Source organism: Coregonus lavaretus (assembly GCF_964263955.1).
Source record: "Coregonus lavaretus genome assembly, chromosome: 27".
NCBI lineage: Eukaryota > Metazoa > Chordata > Actinopteri > Salmoniformes > Salmonidae > Coregonus > Coregonus lavaretus.
In genome coordinates, this window is record NC_140014.1 from 11,589,125 (window position 1) to 11,613,546 (window position 24,422).

A 24,422-nucleotide genomic window follows, 5' to 3' on the forward strand; every position below is an offset into this window, starting at 1 on the left:
AAGTGCACATTTCAGTTGCTTGCTATATCATTGGTATAATAATTTATCACATAATGATTCCCACAACTCTTCACCTGGTCTTTTGTCGCCCTGTCTTTTGTCTGGTAGACACAGGGTGGTTTTGGTGACTTCCCATGCAGCACGTTGACCTTGTTGACACAGCTACAATACCAGCACACTGTTCCTGTTGGCAACTCACACTGGCCAGTGTGTTGTCAGTCAGCCCCTAGCACAGATCAGGACACGTTCTCTCCCTGCAGCACATGTAGATAGTATTGGGCAGACGTTTACTCATTCTCAGCCCCCACAGCAGCCCCTCCTCCTTCCCTCCTACTCCACCTCCTTCCCCTTTTAGGTTTCTGAGGGGGAAGCTATTCTGATAGCTTTCACTTGTCTAAGCAGTGACTACTATCTATTTGGTCGGCCACTTCTCTCCCTCCTCCCTCCCCCCAGTTGCCTAGCAGCGATGGGAGATTTTGACAGTGTTGAAGTTGCCTGCATGGGGGCACTTCCTGTAAACACTCAGAGAGACATTAAGCCACTCTGTGCTCTCTCTCTCTCTCTCTCTTTCTCTGTCTCTCTATCTCGCCTCCTCTGCTCTCAGCCAGGGTGGAAGAAAGGCAGTGAGAATCAGAGTTGAGGCTGCCCAAAATAAATCGCTTTCTCCAAATAGAAAGGAGATGACTGCAAAGGGAAAGTGTTATTTTAATACGACTGCTTTTATCATGTGGGGGAACAAGACGCTCGCTGCAGGACTGTCTGTTTTGAGATGTATTTATTTTAGGGCCCTATATAATCTGTTTTATTTTTTGACTGATTCCGTTTAGTGTTTGCCAAAATTCAATTTTCTCCGTTTAGTTTTTCCAGGTTTCCGTTTTCACCCGTTTTTTTCAGGTTTTCCCTCAAAATCACAATTGATTATAGAAAAATAATTAAATTGGATGTTCCAAGTCCACAACAAAGCTTAAACAACATCAGGAAAACACTTTTGAGGTCTGGGAAAATAGATTTTTGGGTGTAGTTACTCTTTATTGTCGTTGCCTCTTCAGAAAGTTGCAGGAAATACGAATCACTGTTCATATCTTATGATAAACTTGGGCAAATGTAATACATTTAGGCGGAAGACACATTTCAGTTGAATGCATTCAGTTGTACAACTGACTAGGTATCCCCCTTTCCCTACATGTTCAATACATTTAGTTGATTCCCTACTAAGTTCAATGCATTTTTTTATATTGTTGAATTCCGTTTTAATGTCTGGATTCTGTGATTCTGTCTGTGTTCTCCACATCGCGTATTTTTAAGGGCCCTACATTTATTCTCTGTCTGTGAGCATCCAGAACAGAAGGGGAATTATAGTTACTGACAAGGGACGTTTAGGCAAAGAGCTGGTGTCACTCTGCATTGGCCTTTATCTCTAATGTGTCCTCACTTGGACGCAACTCAGAAAGCCTTTTTGGCCAATGCATAATATCACAGCAAATAAGTGCACGTCTTGGACTTAGGGACAGATCATGTAGATATGCTCATATTGAGCTAGTTTAATTCACACGTCGTGAATATCATGTCAGCTTCCTTTTGTTGTCTGTGAAATGACAAACATTAGCCAACCTGCATCTTTAACTCCTCTCTCTCGCTCTCTCATGCTCTATCAGCTCTGTGCCAGGCAAGATGACCACAGCCAGGTATCGGCCCACCTGGGACCTGGCCCTGGACCCCCTGGTCTCCTGCAAACTCTGCCTTGGAGAGTTCCCACTGGAGCAGATGACCACCATCACTCAGTGCCAATGTGTCTTCTGTACACTGGTGAGTGCCCTTTCAACATATTTTACACATCTTGTCCTCTGTATGCATTAGGGCTGGCACAGTAATTGTATAATTGTGTAACTGACGATTATGGGTGAAGACCGTCATAAAAATAAAATAACCGTCATAACCGTTTTTAAAGGTTACAAAATGTAAAAGATAAAAAAGTACGCCTGGTTTACGTCTAACAACCGATGATATAATGACACGAGAGGAGGCAAAACTAGCCCGTTTTTAGAATTTTGTGTTGTGGAACAAACAGCTAACTGAAGATGGGACGGTTGGCATTCAAAAAGATGACATGTGCGATTGAATCCGTTTCCGCAGTAACATGGACTAAAAATGTGTTGCTTAGCAAGGTGTTGTAGCAAACGAAGAATCGGTTCCCTAGGCAATGCCCCAACCCCTAGCCCCCCCCCCCCCCCTCCCTGCAGCAGTAGCACATGCAGTCAAGAGTGGAGGAGAGGGGAAAATGTGCGTGAACCAGGCTTACTTTTACTTTGCTGCTTTTGGGTAAAGTTTGTCGACTTGAATATGAAGTTAATAAAAAAAAGATGTATATATTTTTGTATGCCAGGAGGCTGAAACTTGACCGCAAGTGAATATTCCAGAAAGACAATAACCCAAAGCACACATCAAAATCCACAAAGAAATTGTTAATTGACCACAAAATCAACATTTTGCAATGGCCATCTCAGTCTCTGGACTTGAACCCCATTGAAAACGTGTGTTTTGAATTGAAGAGTGCAGTCTATTAGCACAGATTTTACATTTTAGTAATTTAGCAGACGCTCTTATCCAGAGCGACTTCCAATTAGTGAGCGCATACATTTTTCATACTGGCCCCCCGTGGGAATGAACGTGCAGATGAAGGATATCAAGGATCTGGAAAGATTCTGTATGGAGGAATGGTCTAAAAACCCTCCCAATGTGTTCTCCAATCTTATAAAACATTTTAGAAAAAGGCTCAGTGTCGTTATCCTCGCAAGGGGAGGGTGCTGAAGTATTAGAAACAGGGAATCCAATCATTTTGACCCATATCTTTTTTTCTATTTAAACAAAATCTCCTTCTCTGAGCAATTGTATTAATTTAAAATATATACAGTGGGGAGAACAAGTATTTGATACACTGCCGATTTTGCAGGTTTTCCTACTTACAAAGCATGTAGAGGTCTGTAATTTGTATCATAGGTACACTTCAACTGTGAGAGACGGAATCTAAAACAAAAATCCAGAAAATCACATTGTATGATTTTTAAGTAATTAATTTTCATTTTATTGCATGACATAAGTATTTGATACATCAGAAAAGCAGAACTTAATATTTGGTACAGAAACCTTTGTTTGCAATTACAGAGATCATACGTTTCCTGTAGGTCTTGACCAGGTTTGCACACACTGCAGCAGGGATTTTGGCCCACTCCTCCATACAGACCTTCTCCAGATCCTTCAGGTTTCGGGGCTGTCACTGGGCAATATGGACTTTCAGCTCCCTCCAAAGATTTTCTATTGGGTTCAGGTCTGGAGACTGGCTAGGCCACTCCAGGACCTTGAGATTCTTCTTACGGAGCCACTCCTTAGTTGCCCTGGCTGTGTGTTTCTGGTCGTTGTCATGCTGGAAGACCCAGCCATGACCCATCTTCAATGCTCTTACTGAGGGAAGGAGGTTGTTGGCCAAGATCTCGCGATACATGGCCCCATCCATCCTCCCCTCAATACGGTGCAGTCGTCCTGTCCCCTTTGCAGAAAAGCATCCCCAAAAAATGATGTTTCCACCGCCATGCTTCACGGTTGGGATGGTGTTCTTGGGGTTGTACTCATCCTTCTTCTTCCTCCAAACACGGCGAGTGGAGTTTAGACCAAAAAGCTATATTTTTGTCTCATCAGACCACATGACCTTCTCCCATTCCTCCTCTGGATCATCCAGATGGTCATTGGCAAACTTCAGACGGGCCTGGACATGCGCTGGCTTGAGCAGGAGGACCTTGCATGCGCTGCAGGATTTTAATCCATGACGGCGTAGTGTGTTACTAATGGTTTTCTTTGAGACTGTGGTCCCAGCTCGCTTCAGGTCATTGACCAGGTCCTGCCGTGTAGTTCTGGGCTGATCCCTCACCTTCCTCATGATCATTGATGCCCCACGAGGTGAGATCTTGCATGGAGCCCCAGACCGAGGGTGATTGACCGTCATCTTGAACTTCTTCCATTTTCTAATAATTGCGCCAACAGTTGTTGCCTTCTCACCAAGCTGCTTGCCTATTGTTCTGTAGCCCATCCCAGCCTTGTGCAGGTGTACAATTTTATCCCTGATGTCCTTACACAGCTCTCTGGTCTTGGCCATTGTGGAGAGGTTGGAGTCTGTTTGATTGAGTGTGTGGACAGGTGTCTTTTATACAGGTAACGAGTTCAAACAGGTGCAGTTAATACAGGTAATGAGTGGAGAACAGGAGGGCTTCTTTAAAAAAAACTAACAGGTCTGTGAGAGCCGGAATTCTTACTGGTTGGTAGGTGATCAAATACTTATGTCATGCAATAAAATGCAAATTAATTACTTAAAAATCATACAATGTGATTTTCTGGATTTTTGTTTTAGATTCCGTCTCTCACAGTTGAAGTGTACCTATGATAAAAATTACAGACCTCTACATGCTTTGTAAGTAGGAAAACCTGCAAAATCGGCAGTGTATCAAATACTTGTTCTCCCCACTGTGTGTATATATATATATAAGAATATGCATACAATATACTGTAGCTCAGTATTTGTATTATTTATTTTATGCAGTCTTTTTTGCTCATCTTTATCAAGGGATCCAATAATTCCTCACCCCACTGTACCTCACATACCTAGTTAATACCTAGATCTAGGACCTATTGCGAGTGAGCGACTCCTACACACGTCAGTCCATGGTAAGCCTACCAGGGTCAAACCCTGAAACCTCACTGCGACTTTAAATCCCTTCTCGACTTCCTGATCTTGCTATTTTGTTTAGATTGTATGTACAGAAATATAACTTGTATCTTCCAATGTTTACATGTCATTAAACTACACTGAACTACATTTCTCCTACAGTCAATCTGGACTGTTGTCCGGTTGCATGAATTCAGAGGAGAGGCAAATGGACATTTGACCTGCCAAGCAAGCTGATACCACAGCCACGACTCTCCCAACATGGGAAACGCCTAAACATGCTTAAAAACTCGGCATCATCCAGCCCCTTTTATCCCCAACCTTAATATTATTCACGCTATTTGTCTTGGCACTCAGTGTTTTTGGAGAGTGGAAGAAATTCAAAACATGAAAAACCATTTTGTTTTCCAAAGCATAAAAATTGAGAGGCATAAAAAGTCAACTCGGTGACAAATATCAGGTGTGCTGTTCTTGTGGCCTATTTGAACAGTGAAGCATCACACCAATAACAAGTTCTGATAATACCGTTCCTGTTCACTGGAGCTCAGTCAGAGCTATGAAAGAGCAATGGCTTTTAGTTTGGGAGTAAACTAACATTTACTGCAGTTGCTTATAGGGAATGGGCTGGATTTGTAGCAAGCTTACATCTTGTAGCTGAGAGGAACCTTAGTTTAGAAGTCCCTCTATCGCTGTCTCATTAATGATAAAAGGCTTTCATTAGGATGTTATGTGGTTAGCATGCTCCTCTTCTGCTAACCAGACACTGTAAATAAAGAAATAGATAGCAGAATGAATAGTCAATGCCAAAAGCAGAGAACATCTACTACGGGGTTCAGAGAGGGAGAGGCACATTGGAGGTTGTTGTCGCGCCACACAATAAGCCTACACATTTTCTGATTGACTGCGTGGCCATAGAATGAGGTCAATGTTATGCTCTTCTTTTTCTTTCAGTGCCTGAAGCAGTATGTGGAACTCCTGATCAAAGAGGGCCTTGAAACTGCTATTAGCTGTCCAGACTCTGCCTGTCCAAAACGAGGACACTTACTGGAAAATGAGGTATTATTTCCAACAATGTGTATTGATTGAGGGAAAGATACAATTATGATATTGATACATTGAATGAAAAACAGTCAAATGCATTGTACCATCACACTTCAGTTTGCGCTTATTTCCAGTGAACAGTTGCTTAATTTTAAGAAAACCTTTGATGTTACATCAGAACGTGTACACACGCACATGTTCAGAATTTAGCCAAGGCAGCTAATTCTATAAGGTGTATTTTTATCTGTTTTTTAAATCTAATTTTACTGCTGGCATGAGTTACTTGATGTGGAATGGAGTTCCATGTAGTCATGGCTCTATGTAGTATTGTGCGCCTCCCATAGTCTGTCTTCACTTGGGGACTGTGAAGAGACCTCTGGTGGCATGTCTTGTGGGGTATTCATGGGTATCCCGAGTGGTGCAGTGGTCTAAGGCACTGCATCGCAGTGCTATCTGTGCCACTAGAGATCCTGGTTCGAGTCCAGGCTCTGTCGCAGCCGGCCGCGACCGGGAGACCCATGGGCGGCGCACAATTGGTCCAGCGTCGTCCAAGGTAGGGGAGGGTTTGGCCGGCAGGGATGTGGATAAGAGCGTCTGCTAAATGACTAAAATGTCAAATGTATCCGAGCTGTGTGCCAGTAGTTCAAACAGACACCTTGGTTCATTCAACATGTCAATACCTCTCACAAATACAAGTAGTGATGAAGTCAGTCTCTCCTCCACTTTGAGCCAGGAGAGATTGACATGCATATTATTGTTAGCTCTCTTTGTATATCTAAGGGCCAGCCGTGCTGCCCTGTTCTGAGCCAATTGCAATTTTCCTAAGTCCCTCTTTGTGGCACCTGACCACAACACTGAACGGTAGTCCAGCTGCGACAAAACTAGGGCCTGTAGGACCTGCCTTGTTGATAGTGCTGTTAAGAATGCAGAGCAGCGCTTTATTATAGACAGACTTCTCCCCATCCGAGCTACTGTTGTATCAATATGTTTTAACCATGACAGTTTACAATCCAGGGTTACTCCAAGCAATTTAGTCTCTTCAACTTGCTAAATTTCCAGATTATTCATTACAAGATTTAGTTGAGGTTTAGAGTTTAGTGAATGATTTGGCCCAAATACAATGCTTTTAGTTTTTGAAATAACTAACTTATTCCTTGCCACCCATTCTGAAACTAACTGCAGCTCTTTGTTAAGTGTTGCTGACATTTCAGTCGCAGTGGTAGCTGATGTGTATATTGTTGAGTCATAGACACACTGCATACATAGACACACTGGCTTTACTCAAAGTGGCATGTCGATTTAAAAAAGTAAGGGGCCTAGGCAGCTGCCCTGGGGAATTCCTGATTCTACCTGGATTTTGTTGGGAAGGCTTCCATTAAAGAACACCATCTGTGTTCTGTTAGACAGGTAACTCTTTATCCACAATATAGAAGGGGGTGTAAAGCCATAACACATACGTATTTCCAGCAACAGACTATGATCGATAATGTCAAAAGTCGCACTAAAATCTAAAAAAAACAGCACCCGCAATATTTTTATCATCAATTTCTCTCAGCCAATCATCAGTCATTAGTGTAAGTGCTGTGCTTGTTGTGTATATATGTGTGTGTATATATATATATACACACAGTGGGGAGAACAAGTATTTGATACACTGCCGATTTTGCAGGTTTTCCTACTTACAAAGCATGTAGAGGTCTGTAATTTTTATCAAAGGTACACTTCAACTGTGAGAGATGGAATCTAAAACAAAAATCCAGAAAATCACATTGTATGATTTTTAAGTAATTAATTTGCATTTTATTGCATGACATAAGTATTTGATCACCTACTAACCAGTAAGAATTCCGGCTCTCACAGACCTGTTAGTTTTTCTTTAAGAAGCCCTCCTGTTCTCCACTCATTACCTGTATTAACTGCACCTGTTTGAACTTGTTACCTGTATAAAAGACACCTGTCCACACACTCAATCAAACAGACTCCAACCTCTCCACAATGGCCAAGACCAGAGAGCTGTGTAAGGACATCAGGGATAAAATTGTAGACCTGCACAAGGCTGGGATGGGCTACAGGACAATAGGCAAGCAGCTTGGTGAGAAGGCAACAACTGTTGGCGCAATTATTAGAAAATGGAAGAAGTTCAAGATGACGGTCAATCACCCTCGGTCTGGGGCTCCATGCAAGATCTCACCTCGTGGGGCATCAATGATCATGAGGAAGGTGAGTGATCAGCCCAGAACTACACGGCAGGACCTGGTCAATGACCTGAAGAGAGCTGGGACCACAGTCGCCGTGTTTGGAGGAAGAAGAAGGATGAGTACAACCCCAAGAACACCATCCCAACCGTGAAGCATGGAGGTGGAAACATCATTCTTTGGGGATGCTTTTCTGCAAAGGGGACAGGACGACTGCACCGTATTGAGGGGAGGATGATGGGGCCATGTATCGCGAGATCTTGGCCAACAAACTCCTTCCCTCAGTAAGAGCATTGAAGATGGGTCATGGCTGGGTCTTCCAGCATGACAACGACCCGAAACACACAGCCAGGGCAACTAAGGAGTGGCTCCGTAAGAAGCATCTCAAGGTCCTGGAGTGGCCTAGCCAGTCTCCAGACCTGAACCCAATAGAAAATCTTTGGAGGGAGCTGAAAGTCCATATTGCCCAGCGACAGCCCCGAAACCTGAAGGATCTGGAGAAGGTCTGTATGGAGGAGTGGGCCAAAATCCCTGCTGCAGTGTGTGCAAACCTGGTCAAGACCTACAGGAAACGTATGATCTCTGTAATTGCAAACAAAGGTTTCTGTACCAAATATTAAGTTCTGCTTTTCTGATGTATCAAATACTTATGTCATGCAATAAAATGCAAATTCATTACTTAAAAATCATACAATGTGATTTTCTGGATTTTTGTTTTAGATTCCGTCTCTCACAGTTGAAGTGTACCTATGATAAAAAGTACAGACCTCTACATGCTTTGTAAGTAGGAAAACCTGCAAAATCGGCAGTGTATCAAATACTTGTTCTCCCCACTGTATATGCAAGAAAAATAAAAAATATATATAGGGATTGGAAGTGATGCAGACAATTACATTGATGGAAGTTACAATCTATCTGCAATATTAAAGCTGATCTACCCCCTAAAAAAATATAAAAAATAAAGTGCTTGTTGAATGTCCTTCCCTATAAGCATGCTGAAAGTCTGTTGTCAATTTTATCTTGTCAAACACTATTTTTTCCAAAAGTTTACTAAGGGTTGGTAACAGGCTTATTGGTTGGCAATTTGAGCCATTTAAGGGGGCTTTACTATTCTTAGATAGGGGAATAACTTTTGCTTCCCTCCAGGCCTGAGGGCACACACTTTCTAGTAGGCTTAAATCTTCCATCCAAGTTGTCAGACCCCGGTGGCTTGTCATTGTTGATCGACAATAATATATTTTTCACCTCTTCCATACTTACTTTACGGAATTCAAAATTACAATGCTTGTCTTTCATAATTTAGTCAGATATACTTGGATGTGTAGTGCCAGCGTTTGTTGCTGGCATGTCATGCCTTAGTTTGCTAATCTTGCCAATGAAAAAAATCATTAAAGTAGTTGGCAATATCACTGGGTTTTGTGATGAATGAGCCATCTGATTCAATGAATGATGGAGCGGAGTTTGCCCTTTTGCCCAAAATTTCATTTAAGGTGCTCCAAAGTTATTTACTATCATTCTTTATGTCATTTATCCTTGTTTCATAGTGGATTTTCTTCTTCTTTTTATCCAGTTTAGTCACATGATTTCTCAATTTGCAGTAAGTTTGCCAATCGGTTGTACAGCCAGACCTATTTGCCATCTCTTTTACTTCATCCCTCTCAACCATACAATGTTTCAATTCCTCATCAATGCACGGGGATTTAACAGTTTTTACAGTGATTTTCTTAATGGGTGCATGCTTATTAGTAACTGGGATAAGCAATTTCATATGTGTAAAGTGCAGTGTCTGGTTGCTCGTCATTACTCACCACGGACCAACAAATATATCAACAACAAAGGAATCACTACAAAACGTATTGTATGACCTCTTATACACAATATTAGGCCCAGCCTTTGGAACTTCGGTTTTCCTAGAGATGGCTACTATATTGTGATCACTACATCCAATGGATTTGGATACAGCTTTCAAACAAATTTCTGCAACATTAGTAAATATATGATCAATACATGTTGATGATTTCATTCCTGTACTGTTTGTACTACCCTGGTAGGTTGATTGATAACCTGAACCAGGTTGCAGTCACTAGTTACAGTTTGAAGCTTTCTCTTGAGTGGGCAGCCTGATGAAAGCCAGTCAAGTATACCTCTCTATTGATATCACATATATTATCAAGCATTTCACACATGTTATCCAGATACTGACTGTTAGCACTTGGTGGTCTATAGCAGCTTCCCACCAGAATAGGCTTTAGGTGAGGCAGGTGAACCTGTAGCCATATTACTTCAACAGTATTTAACATGAGATCCTCTCTAAGCTTTACAGGAATGTGGTTCTGAATATAGACCGCAAAACCGCCCCCGTTTGCATTTCTGTCTTTTCTGTAAATGTTATAACCTTGTATTGCTACCACTGTATCATCAAAGGTTTTATCTAAATGAGTTTCAGAGATTGTCAGAATATGAATGTCATCTGTTACTAGCAAATTATTGATTTCATGAACCTTGTTTCTTAAGCGACATATGTTAATGTTAATGTGGGCTATTTTTAACACTTTTCTGGGATGCTTGATACATTTTCTTGCTTTACTGGGAAGCTTAGAAGAGGTAGACATACTCAGGTTATTTTTATTAGTGCAGGGTGAGCTGCTCACAGTGGACTTCCTACTTGGGCACACCACCTCAGTGCTAACAGTATTACTCTGGTTCATAGGCATATGATTACTGCATACAATAGCTGTAGGATCAGCAGAGGCATTCCGGGCAGTAAAGGGACATAAATTAGGTTATCTACATTGTGTCTTCCAACATCCCTAGGATAATATACATTTGCTGAATCGTTATGACAACTCAGCGACACAATGGTAGGGATTAAATGAGCTGGACTTGGGTCATTGATAAGTAATTGTCTCAACGCAGCCTTATAATGCTGTGAAAGGATCCAGGAACCCATATTATTTGGGTGGATCCTATCCTCCTTATAATACAAGGTTTGTTTCCAGAAGGTATCAGAATTGCATGTATACCATCAGATCATCAAGGAAAACCATGTGACCAAAGCCCCTCAACTTCACCATTCTTTGGTAAAGCCTTAAGGGGAGCAGTAGTGGCCACAGAAGGATGTTCTGGGTGTCGTTGTGGCGAATGAAGAACAGAAAGGGGTGGTCGGCTTTGAAGGTGTGTACTTTAGGTTTCCAAAAAGAAGAGAATAAGTCATATTATACAAACATGCTAGCGGTGATGGAAGTGGCCTCGGTGCAATGCTCATTCACCTCTACAAAGGAGTTTTTCACCACTGGCAGTTTCTAAATCTTGCTCACTTTGAACCTGATCTTCTCTGTTATTGTCCTCCTCAAATTTCTCTCTCCACTTGCCCTTGAAGTAGATTGCATTGCATTCACCAACACTAGTTTTGTTAAAGAGTTGAAAGTCCCCTCTCCCATTAGGTTCTTCATTATCCCCTCTGTCTATTTCTCCACCCAGCTGTATACGTACCCCCTTGCAGCCTCGGCACTGTAGTACTTCTTGGTTTCACTGAGGAAAGCCTCAGCAGACTGCTCTGGGCATATGGGGCTCCATCTTTGTTCAGCACAGTCAGATGATCCTCATCAATCTACAGACAATACCCCATAATGACAAAGCAAAAATAGGTTTTTAGAAATTGTTGCAATTTTATAAATAAATCAAAACTGAAATATCACATTTACACAAGTATTTTGACCCTTTACTCAGTACTTTGTTGAAGCACCTTCGGCAACGATTACAGCCTCAAGTCTTCTTTGGTATGACGCTACAAGCTTGGCACACCTGTATTTGGGCAGTTTCTCCGATTCTTCTCTGCAGATCCCCTCAAGCTCTGTCAGGTTGGATGGGGAGTGTCGCTGCACAGCTATTTTCAGGTCTCTCCATAGATGTTCGATCGGGTTCAAATCCGGGCTCTGGCTGGGCCACTCAAGGACATTCAGAGACTTGTCCCGAAGCCACTCCTGCGTTGTCTTGGCTGTGTGCTTAGGGTCGTTGTTCTGTTGGAAGGTTAACCGTCGCCCCAGTCTGAGGTCCTGAGTGCTCTGGAGTAGATTTTCATCAAGGATCTCTCTGTACTTTGCTCCATTCATCTTTCCCTCGATCCTGACTAGTCTCCCAGTCCCTGCCGCTGAAAAACATCCCCACAGCATGATGCTGCCACCACCATGCTTCACTATAGGGATAGAGCCAGGTTTCCTCCAGACGTGACGCTTGGCTTTCAGGCCAAAGAGTTCAATCTTGGTTTCATCAGACCAGAGAATCTTGTTTCTCATGGTTTGAGAGTCCTTTAGGTGCCTTTTGGCAAACTTCAAGCGGGTTGTCATGTGCCTTTTACTGAGGAGTGGCTTCTGTCTGGCCACTCTACCATAAAGGCCTGATTAGTGGAGTGCTGCAGAGATGGTTGTCCTTCTGGAAGGTCCTCCCATCTCCACAGAGGAACTCTGGACCTCTGTCAGCGTGACCATCGGGTTCTTGATCACCTCCCTGACCAAGGCCCTTCTCCCCCGATTGCTCAGTTTGGCCGGGCGGCCAGCTCTAGGAAGAGTCTTGGTGGTTCCAAACTTCTTCCATTTAAGAATTATTGATTGAGGTCATTGTGTTCTTGGGGACCTTCAATGCTGCAAAAATATGTTGGTACCCTTCCCCAGATCTATGCCTCGACACAATCCTGTCTCGGAGCTCTACGGACAATTCCTTCGACCTCATGGTTTGGTCTTTGCTCTGACATACACTGTCAACTGTGGGACCTTATATAGACAGGTGTGTGCCTTTCCAAGTCATGTCCAATCAATTGGATTTACCACAGGTGGACTCCAATCAAGTTGTAGAAACATCTCAAGGATGGTCAATGGAAGTAGGATGCACCTGAGCTCAATTTCGAGTCTCATAGTAAATAAGGTATTTCTGTTTTAAAAATGTCTAAAAACCTATTTTTACTGTCATTATGGGGTATTGTGTGTAGATTGATGAGGAAAAAAATACATTTAATCAATTTTAGAGTAAGACTGTAACGTGACAAAATGTGGAAAAAGTCAAGAGGTCTGAATACTTTCCGAATGCACTGTAGGTAAATAGAAAATTACAAAATATATAAGTGTTTTCTTTCTTCCATATATACACAGTTAGTACAGTAAGTAAGGTAGTTATTTACACATGCGGGGGAAGTGGAAAGTTCCACTTTAAAGGGATAGTTCACCCACATTACAGAAATAGTTAGTCTCTTTACCTTTAAACTTAGTTACTTCTGCTGCAGAGGATAAGTTCATTAGAGTTAACTGCACCTCAGATTGTATCCCAAATAAATGCTTTACAGGGTTCTTGTAACAGACACATCTCAACATCAACTGTTCAGAGGAGACTGCGTGAATCAGGCCTTCGTGGCCTTTTTGCTGCAAAGAAACTACTACTAAAGGACACCAATAAGAAGAAGAGACCTGCTTGGGCCAAGAAACACGAGCAATGGACATTAGACCGGTGGAAATCTGTCCTTTGGTCTGATGAGTCCGAATTTGAGATTTTTGGTTCCAACCGCCGTGTCTTTGTGAGACGCAGAGTAGGAGATACGGATGATTTCCGCGTGTGTGGTTCCCACCATTCCCGTATGGAGGAGGAGGAGGTGTGATGGTGTGAGGGTGCTTTGCTTGTGACACTGTCAGTGATTTATTTAGAATTCTAGGCACACTTAACCGGCATGGCTACCACAGCATTCTGCAGCAATACGCCATCCCATCTGGTTTGCGCTTAGTGGGACTATCATTTGTTTTTTAACAGGACAATGACCCAAAACACACCTCCAGGCTGTGTAAGGGCTATTTGATCAAGAAGCAGAGTGATGGAGTGCTGCATCAGATGACCTGGCCTCCACAATCACCTGACCTCAACCCAATTGAGATGGTTTAGGATGCGTTGGACCTCAGAGTGTAGGAAAAGCAGCCAACAAGTGCTCAGCATATGTGGGAACTCCTTCAAGACTGTTGGAAAACTATTCCTCATGAAGCTGGTTGAGAGAATGCCTAGAGTGTGCAAAGCTGTCTTCAAGGCAAAGGGTGGCTACTTTGAAGAATCTAAAATCTTTTTTGGTTACTACATGATTCCATATGTGTTATTTCATAGTTGTGATGTCTTCACTATTATTCTACAATGTAGAAAATAGTACAAATAAATAAAAACCCAAACTTTTGACTGGAACTGTGCTTATTTACTTTTATTGATATTTAGACCTTTTGAACATGTTCAATTACTATGAACATATCGGTAAGGTATGTGATTTATTTAGATTAAAGAAATCTCTTAAAATGTCATCAAGGACCTCCACATCCATTCCAGAGACCTCTGAGGCTGCAGAAGGACAGTATTTTTAATTGGGGTCCCTTGCCGAGCAGACATTAGCCCTCTCTGTGATGATCGCTCTCCACCTTCCTCTCCTTCCCCACACACCAGTCTGGCCTAGCGCCGTCTCAGCACTGGCCCCTCTTCTAGACGTGTCAGCGTGTTTATACAGAGTGGATGGGACCTGCTCGTCTGCATCCTTCCCCGATTGAGGTCAATCCGAGGGCACTGCGCCTCACCTCTCAAGGCAGTTTGCTTGATAGACTCACTCTCTCTCTGTCTCGCAGGCCGGCGGCACGGCTGTATGTTTCCAATCAATCAAAGTCACTGGCCTTTAATGGGACCCGGCTTGTCACACAAGTCAGAGACGAGGCATTTCTCATCCAGTCACTGTGACAGCTACGTCTTTGACTCATAATTGACTTTTCTCACACTCAAACCCCCCCACCCCCAAATGTTATTTTCATCGTTGCATAATGACTACATTTAACCTTCAGTATACATAGCCAGTATGCATATATTCCTCTCACGGAACATGTGTATAAAACAGGTGGGCTAGTCCGAATTATGCTGAAATTGAGTGAGGTTTTGGGATTGATCATCTTCAGACTGTAGTGTGGCTGAAAGCATCATGTCCTGTATTCGTTTGGTAAGCTATCACTAGCACATTATGTTCCTAACTCTTTCTCCTTTCTTTCGCCTGCAGATTGAGTGCATAGTGGCTACAGAGATTATGCAGAGATACAAGAAGCTGCAGTTTGAGAGGGGTAAGTGGGAGAGTAACCGCACTGACAGCCTCACTGGTCATAGACGTGTGTGTGTGTGTGTGTGTGTGTGTGTGTGTGTGTGTGTGTGTGTGTGTGTGTGTGTGTGTGTGTGTGTGTGTGTGTGTGTGTCATATAGGTAATTGAGCCCGACCTGGCTCCCTTGTCTCCCCGCACCATTTAGTATTTATTAGGGATCCCAATTAGCTGCTGCCAAGGCGGAAGCTACTCTTCCTGGGGTCCAATATCAAATTGACTTGGAGGACAATGACAGCCCTCTACCTTATCGTGTTCTGATTTAGCCTAAATCCTGTATCAATCCTAATCAAAGTTTAACACGGCCACCATCAAAGATGCATGAGGGGAAAACCTTTTCAGGTACATTAAAAGTGATGTTAATCATAACCTACAATGTGTCTGGCTGGGGAGTATATATTTGTATGTCTAATGTCTGAATATCCTCTCTCAAAGCCTTTCATCTTTGGTCCCAGTGTTCAGTTATGAATTCATCATCTGTGGTTGTCTGTCTGTATATGTTTTTATACCATTCGAATGTGAGCGATGTCGTAAAAGTCTCACTGAGGGGAGTGTAATGGGGTGCCTTTCTGCTGTGAATGGCGTAGGGCTGGGCAGTATACCATATTTTACTATATACCGGTATTGATGCACAAACCGGTTTGGGTTTTTACTTGACCATGTACTTAGTCAGAGCAAAAGTAGCTAGCTAGCTAATACTGCCTGGTACCAGTGCTGGTGTAGGCCTAGATCAGCATGTTGTTTGTGCAACGGTATATTCTAAATAAGAGAGGAATAGGCGAAGCATGGACATTTTAGCTACATCAAAGCAACAGTAAGAGACCATTTTTTATATAACATTAATTAGGGTCCACTGGGAAACACTGACCAACACTTTAGTTCCTTCCCTGTCCCAATAGCCCTCCCTAGCTTTTTCATTAGTCGTCATGTCAAACAACACTATTCAGTGCCCACTATATTCCAACTTTTGGTTGAAGTTTCATTGAACAGTATAAAGCAATCAGAATAGACAAAGGCCCATTTAAAAACACAATGTATGTGTTGCCACCCTAGGGTCATGCACTACTCATAAAGCATATTTAGAGCTTTTATTATTAACAAACCACAAATACCATAAAAAAATTGAAAGATATTGTGATATGATATGTGCTAATCTGTGATATGGGGTTCCCAGTTCCCCCGCTAACCTCAGCCAGACTTGCACACCCACTCTATATGGCATGTGCCTTGAAGGTACTCCACCCACCCAAACGCACACGCAAAGGCACACACACACACACACACACACACACACACACACACACATTGGACACACATTGGACACACAGGGATGGAGAGTCACAGAGCCAGAGCAGCACAGACAGCAGGACAGGAGGGCAAGGGGGCTGCCATTTTGGTTCAAGAGCAACAGACTGAGAAACATGCGAGAGTCAATAGAACAGAGCCATGTGATGGCAAGCAGTGTGTGTTAGTCATTTGGAAAGGATGGTTGGACTTGTTTTGTAGCGACAGACCAAACATTGAGCGTTTGCCAGCTTTCTTTATTTGGGAGAAGCACATTTTAATAGGATGATTGGAGAAAAATATACGTTTATTTAGCTGCTGTGTTAGAGAACACCATATGTGTGCATATGTCAAATGACACATGATTGTGAGTTTGTGTGTGTTCACGTCAGTCACAATTGCGCTTGTGAGAGTGTGCGATGGTATGTGTAATTGTGCATAGGTCAAAAGCATGAAAGAAAAAGATAAGATAAGAAATATTTTATTAATAGATATGAAAAAAGACAACAATCAACAGTAAAGTAGTAAAAACGACATAGCAAAAACATCAAATCAACAATCCATGTACAATAATCATATCTTCAATATCCATCTGTAATCTGTGCAAAAGGCCATTGCAAATGAGTAAATGTGTGTGTTAACACAGGCATAGGTACTACAATGACCTCGTGACCTCATGTCACCTCATGACCTGTCACCATGCTTTGGAAGCAGTCACCATGCCACTTCTACAGTACTGTTGGTGGTAACACCTGGTTTTGTGCCACCACAGAGGTGCTTCTGGACCCGTGCCGGACGTGGTGCCCGTCGTCGTCGTGCCAGGCAGTGTGCCAACTGAAGGAGATGGAGGTGGCGCTGCCCCAGCTGGTGCAGTGTGCCGTGTGCACCCTGGAGTTCTGCTCGGCCTGCAAGGCTAACTGGCACCCCGGGCAGGTCTGCTCACCCCAGGAGAACAACCTGCCCATCACCGCTTTCCTACCCGGAGAGACCAGGTATGGAACTGGACTGTCTCCTCTTCCTTCATCATATCAATCACTTCCTCTCCTCCCCATCACTTCCTTGATATCCGTAGAGACCAGGTATAAATAGAGCTGGAGTTTTTCCTCATCTTCTTCCTCCTCTGTCTTCACTGTCTCAATCACTCTCTCCTCCCCATCACCTCCTCAAGCAAGTTGAAAGAGGTTAGACTCTGTGACCATTGAATGACATTTCATCCCAAAAAGCATACAGTCTTATTCAATCAATGAGGGTAACTGGCTTTCCGCAATAAGTCACACTGTAAACATTGCATTGTTGAGACTATAAACTCATACGTTTGACAGGAATAATGTCCTTATCCTGGAAACCCTGGTGCCATTATCCATACACACACGTACACTCACACACACATGCACGAGCACCCACACACAACACACACACACACACACACACACAAACAGCTCGTAGTTGTTTTCTCTTAGTGTTGTTGATGATCTGCCCTCATCTGCTCTCACCCCTCTACTGAGGACACTGTGAGGACACAGCCTCTGGTCCCCGTGGGAACCTGTATTTACCACCCTGGATACCAGCCTAGCTACCGCTGTGTTGATATCTCCATGAAGCCAGCTGCTCTCATGCATAACCATCTAGTCACTAGTCATCTAATACCTTCTAGTGCATATTTAATATGACTGAGTGTATTGGCTGGTGATAGAGCTGGGACCCACTGGGTCAGATAAGGCTAGCCGGGGTTGACCAAGGTCACAGAGGAAGTCATAATATGTCAATATAAGGAGCCAATAGAAGTAATGGCCGTAACTGTTGCCAACCTGCATTTGGACTATTCATCTACTTAAACTATAGAATGTGGTGGCCCAGTGGTAAAGCTACACTACATGACCAAAAGTATGTAGACACCTGCTTGTCGAACATCTCATTCCAAAATCATGGGCATTAATATGGAGTTGTTCCCCCCTTTACTGCTATAACAGCCTCCACTCTTCTGGGAAGGCTTTCCACTAGATGTTGGAACATTGCTGCAGGGACTTGCTTCCATTCAGCCACGAGCCAAACCCAGATTTGTCCGTCAGACTGCCAGATGGTGAAGCGTGATTATAACTCCAGAGAACGTGTTTCCCCATGCTCCAGAGTCCAATGGCGGCGAGCGTTACACCACTCCAGCTGATGCTTGGCAATGCTCATGGTGATCTTAGGCTTGTGTGCGGCTGCTCGGCCATGGAAACCCATTTCATGAAGCTCCCGACGAACAGTTCTTGTGCTGACGTTGCTTCCAGAGGCAGTTTGGAACAGTAGTGAGTGTTGCAACCTAGGACAGACTGTTTTTACGCGCTACACACTTCAGTACTCTGCAGTCCCGTTCTGTGAGCTTGTATGGTCTACCACTTCCAGCACTTCCAGTTGACCGGGGCAGCTCTAACAGGGCAGAAATTTGACGAACTGACTTGTTGGAAAGGTGGCATCCTATGACGGTGCCACGTTAAAAGTCACTGAGCTCTTCAGTAAGGCCATTCTACTACCTATGTTTGTCTATGGAGATTGCCTGGCTGTGTGCTCGATTTTATACACCTGCCAGCAACGGGTGTGGCGGAAATACCCGAATCCACTAATTTGAAGGGGTGTCCACATACTTTTGTATATGTTGTGTATCTATATGTAAAGCGAGAGAGAGGGTTGTGGAGTTGTCATCAGATGTCACGAAAGGCCCCAGTGGTTTAAAGGGAAAGTTCAGGATTTTACAACTTAATGTTAGATGGTTCCTCACCTTGAAAGTAGTCTGTGGGCCAGAAGAAACTGTAATCCATAGTTCGGTTTTCTCTAAACAGCCACAACAAACTTCATCTATCTTGAGCCATGGATTACAGTTTTTCCTGGCCCATAGAGTACTTTTAAGGTGAGGAACCATCTAACATCATTGTAAAATCCTGAACTTCTCCTTTAAATTCTGCAGCCTCCTCTCTCTCTCTCTCTCTCTCCCAACGTCAGGACTCCAAGTATGGCTTGGATGTTTCTTACTACGATTACTGTATATACTGCACTTATCTAAACAACGAGCTCTGGAGTACGTCCTTCTAACTCCCCTTCAAGAGTGTGGAAGTGAAATTAGAGTCTCTTAATTCGAATGGACTCCACGTACACTATTAGCCCGATCTGCACCCAGCTGACATATGCAGCAATTACCGCAAAGGGCAAATGTATTACTCCGTGGACCATTCCCATTTTGCACGGATCTTGCTGCCATTTTGCTGATAAGATTTTTTGTTTGTTCTCTCCCTTGCCATTCCTCTAACGTAACAGCCAGCATTCAGGAGAAGGTATTTTACCTTCTGATCTTTAGTCTGTATTCCATTACATTCAGGCCTCTATCCCTTTCCTTCCAGAGTAAAAGCTAGAATCCGAAAGTCCTGTTTTGTTACAAAATGGCTGCCAGGGTATCAAATGAAGTAGGACGTGAGAGGTGTGCCATAATTCACTCTGGCCAGATGCGATCAATAGCCGGAGAATTGGCTCAGAAAATGAATGGGCTTGTTCTCTGTCCGCCTCTTTGAGACTTGAGAGGACAGCCGACAGCATCACCTGCTCTCCTTTCTGGCCTTCAAGTGTCAGCAGCACTCAGGAAAAAACAAGAAAAGGACACAGAAGACCTGCCTTTAAGATGAAAAGAACAAAAAAAAGCCTGAAAGAAAGGCAGAGACTAGCACACTTCACATTTCTCATTTTGTTTGCATTGCAAGTGTTAAGAGAAAATGCTGTTGATGTTTATAGCAAGCTTAGATATATTGTACAGTCACAAAGGCAGTTCAAGCTCTGTGGCATGATGAACTGTATGAGTGGATATTCTCTGGTGGCATTCTGGATCTCTGTCTTTGCTCATTTTTTCAACCGTAAAACACTGAACATTGCTCTCTCTCACCGTGTCTCCTCAGCTCCTTCTACAAGAGTGACGATGACGATGGTCCCATCAAGCGCTGTCCCAAGTGTAAGGTGTACATCGAGAGGGATGAGGGCTGTGCCCAGATGATGTGCAAGAACTGCAAACATGCCTTCTGCTGGTACTGTCTGGAGTCACTGGACGTGAGTAGAGAACCTTGTCACACGCACACGCACCCCTTTCTGGTGGTACTTTCTGGAGCCCCTGGATATGAGTCGAACGTAGTCCCAATGTTTGCCTAAAACTCATAACTGCTGCTGCAACATGTTCTTATAGAATAATACATGTTTATCTTTGCAAAGGAGTTTTAATTTCCTTTTCAGTATGTTGGACCTGACTTCAATACAGCAGTCTGAAATATGCATAGAATTCACTCTGTGCATATTTCTCAAGTCTGGTGTTAGAAATGTGAGCAGTGATCCAATGTGTTATCAGGGAATAACAGCACTGCAGGAGGTGTGATAAGGCTGTAGGCTGATGTATTTCCAAATCCAAACACGTTTTTATGATGTTTGATACAAGACAATGGAACTGAAACTGAGGGGTTTTATCTGTGCTTGTAGGAAGCTAGGAGGCTTTACTGGCAGTGTCTTAAGTAAATCCTAATTGCAGACCACAGGCGATCTAGACCGCACTGGTAATTTAAAAGCAATTTTCTCCCAGCAGCTGCTCCTATCTCTCAGTATTAATGATAGATCATTCTTCCCCCTCTCTCCCTCTTTCTGTGCATGTGTGTGCATGTGTCCCTTTGTATGCATGTGTGTGTGTGATACAGGATGACTTCCTCCTGATTCACTATGACAAAGGGCCCTGTCGAAACAAACTGGGCCACTCCAGGGCGTCTGTCATCTGGCACAGAACACAGGTGAGTAAAGTTAGTGTGCCCACTTTTCTCCTTTGTCTCTCTCACTCACTCACTCACTCACTCACTCACTCACTCACTCACTCACTCACTCACTCACTCACTCACTCACTCACTCACTCACTCACTCACTCACTCACTCACTCACACCTACACACACACACACACACACACACACACACACACAGGACTTCCCCTTTGTCTGCAGCATGTGCCAGGGCACATGCACACACTTTTCCCCTCACTCAAACACTTCCACACACACACACATACACGCATACAGACACACACATGTTCAACGTGAATAAACATGGATGGTGCTCTGTGAAAACACTAGTCGGTAGGAGAGCACAGCTTGGTCGACGTGCTCTGGGTGTTGGCCCATTTATTGTTCGTTTCCAGCATTACTTTCTTATTGTTGATTTCCTTCTGTGTATAATATGTGAACATTTGCCCGTCACTTATGGGTTATAGTAATGCCTTTACTTTGGTACAATCTCTTCAGCAAAACATGTGACACAGGCTGCTCAATATTATTTTGTGGTACTGGTAAGATATGTTACAACATACATAATGCATGCCATACAGTGGGGAAAGAAAGTATTTAGTCAGCCACCAATTGTGCAAGTTCTCCCACTTAAAAAGATGAGAGAGGCCTGTATTTTTCATCATAGGTACACGTCAACTATGACAGACAAATTGAGAATTTTCTTTCCAGAAAATCACATTGTAGGATTTTTAATGAATTTATTTGCAAATTATGGTGGAAAATAAGTATTTGGTCACCTACAAACAAGCAAGATTTCTGGCTCTCACAGACCTGTAACTTCTTCTTTAAGAGGCTCCTCTGTCCTCCACTCGTTACCTGTATTAATGGCACCTGTTTGAACTTATCATCAGTATAAAAGACACCTGTCCACAACCTCAAACAGTCACACTCCAAACTCCACTATGGCCAAGACCAAAGAGCTGTCAAAGGACACCAGAAACAAAATTGTAGACCTGCACCAGGCTGGGAAGACTGAATCTGCAATAGGTAAGCAGCTTGGTTTGAAGAAATCAACTGTGGGAGCAATTATTAGGAAATGGAAGACATACAAGACCACTGATAATCTCCCTCGATCTGGGGCTCCACGCAAGATCTCACCCCATGGGGTCAAAATGATCACAAGAACGGTGAGCAAAAATCCCAGAACCACACGGGGGGACCTAGTGAATGACCTGCAGAGAGCTGGGACCAAAGTAACAAAGCCTACCATCAGTAACACACTACGCCGCCAGGGACTCAAATCCTGCAGTGCCAGACGTGTCCCCCTGCTTAAGCCAGTACATGTCCAGGCCCGTCTGAAGTTTGCTAGAGTGCATTTGGATGATCCAGAAGAGGATTGGGAGAATGTCATATGGTCAGATGAAACCAAAATATAACTTTTTGGTAAAAACTCAACTCGTCGTGTTTGGAGGACAAAGAATGCTGAGTTGCATCCAAAGAACACCATACCTACTGTGAAGCATGGGGGTGGAAACATCATGCTTTGGGGCTGTTTTTCTGCAAAGGGACCAGGACGACTGATCCGTGTAAAGGAAAGAATGAATGGGGCCATGTATCGTGAGATTTTGAGTGAAAACCTCCTTCCATCAGCAAGGGCATTGAAGATGAAACGTGGCTGGGTCTTTCAGCATGACAATGATCCCAAACACACCGCCCGGGCAACGAAGGAGTGGCTTCGTAAGAAGCATTTCAAGGTCCTGGAGTGGCCTAGCCAGTCTCCAGATCTCAACCCCATAGAACATCTTTGGAGGGAGTTGAAAGTCTGTGTTGCCCAGCGACAGCCCCAAAACATCACTGCTCTAGAGGAGATCTGCATGGAGGAATGGGCCAAAATACCAGCAACAGTGTGTGAAAACCTTGTGAAGACTTACAGAAAACGTTTGACCTGTGTCATTGCCAACAAAGGGTATATAACAAAGTATTGAGAAACTTTTGTTATTGACCAAATACTTATTTTCCACCATAATTTGCAAATAAATTCATAAAAAATCCTACAATGTGATTTTCTGGATTTTATCCCCTCATTTTGTCTGTCATAGTTGACGTGTACCTATGATGAAAATTACAGGCCTCTCTCATCTTTTTCCCCACTGTACATTGCGAAATAAAGAGTCAATTCATCTTTTAGAATTCTGATTCTAATAATGAATGAAAATATTGATTAGATGCTATATTTTCTGGTTCACCCAGTCATCACCCAGTCATTGTTCAGCTCTAGCTATCTTCCAGCACATATCTATTCATAGACAAGCACATTTCCCGTGTTTAACAGTGTTGTGAACGCTAGCGTACACACTGACATCTGTTGCCCAGTGGGACAGGCTGAGTCATCTGAACATGATTACAGCTTGTGGTACTGCACCTCCTGTATCCAGCCCATGCAACCTCACTGCTCCCCAAGACCTTAAAAAGCCAGGTCTCTCTCTTTAGCTCCTCATGAATGCATAACACATACATAAAGGACCCAGGGCCCTTATACGCAAAAGGAGTGCTGATCTAGGATCAGGTCCTCCCTGTCCATGTAATCTTATTAATTATGGAAAAAACAGATCCTAGATCGGCACTCCTACTCAGACATTTTATGAATAAAGGCCCAAATATATTAGGGCAAATTCTGCCTTTATGAAAGCTCAGCCTCTGTGTGTTCTGTTTTTGCCTCTGTATCTGATTTCAAATCAGTTTTGAGATTGGAGCTGAGGGGGTTGTATCCACTAGGGATGCCATAGGAGGAATGAAGGTCACCTCTCTCTATGCTTACTGTTCTCAGACCAGACATTGTCTATTATATATGGTAGCTTTGTCAGGGTTTGTTGATCTGAGCAAATAGGATATCATGTTAATATAGGTATACCGGTGCAACTAAAGGTTCATGGGGTGCTCGTCTGGGTAAATAATGTGATTACTAAGACCTCCAAAAAGAGGGAAGTAAACAGAAATACCAGAGAATGGATCCCAACAACAGTATGTATCTATGCATGGAGCTATTTTATTAAAAAGTATTTGGCCTGCCCCAGGGTGATCCCCAAAATGACTCTCCTCCTGCTCTGACACGGGCAGAAGGCCATTAAGTTATTCTAAGAAGGCAGTATTGTGTGTAATTGCTACTTTCGAATGCCATTTTGTAGCTGAGAAGATGTTTCTGCTCGTATATGATGCCCCCATGTGGTGAGATGGGTGACTTGCACTACAAAGATAGAA

General features: G+C 43.2%; 1 protein-coding gene across 3 annotated transcripts in view; it reads left to right on the forward strand.

The window, feature by feature from the left end:
- Positions 1-24,422, forward strand: part of rnf144aa (ring finger protein 144aa) — a 73,877-nt gene that overhangs the window by 43,691 nt on the left and 5,764 nt on the right. For all 3 annotated transcript variants that reach the window (XM_084144040.1, XM_084144039.1, XM_084144041.1), the window contains 6 exons: positions 1,656-1,806; positions 5,666-5,770; positions 15,008-15,068; positions 17,158-17,377; positions 20,309-20,456; positions 21,089-21,178. In XM_084144040.1, the coding sequence (XP_084000166.1) occupies positions 1,672-1,806; positions 5,666-5,770; positions 15,008-15,068; positions 17,158-17,377; positions 20,309-20,456; positions 21,089-21,178 (759 nt within the window). In that variant the 5' untranslated portion in view covers positions 1,656-1,671. The remainder of the gene's footprint in view (positions 1-1,655; positions 1,807-5,665; positions 5,771-15,007; positions 15,069-17,157; positions 17,378-20,308; positions 20,457-21,088; positions 21,179-24,422) is intronic.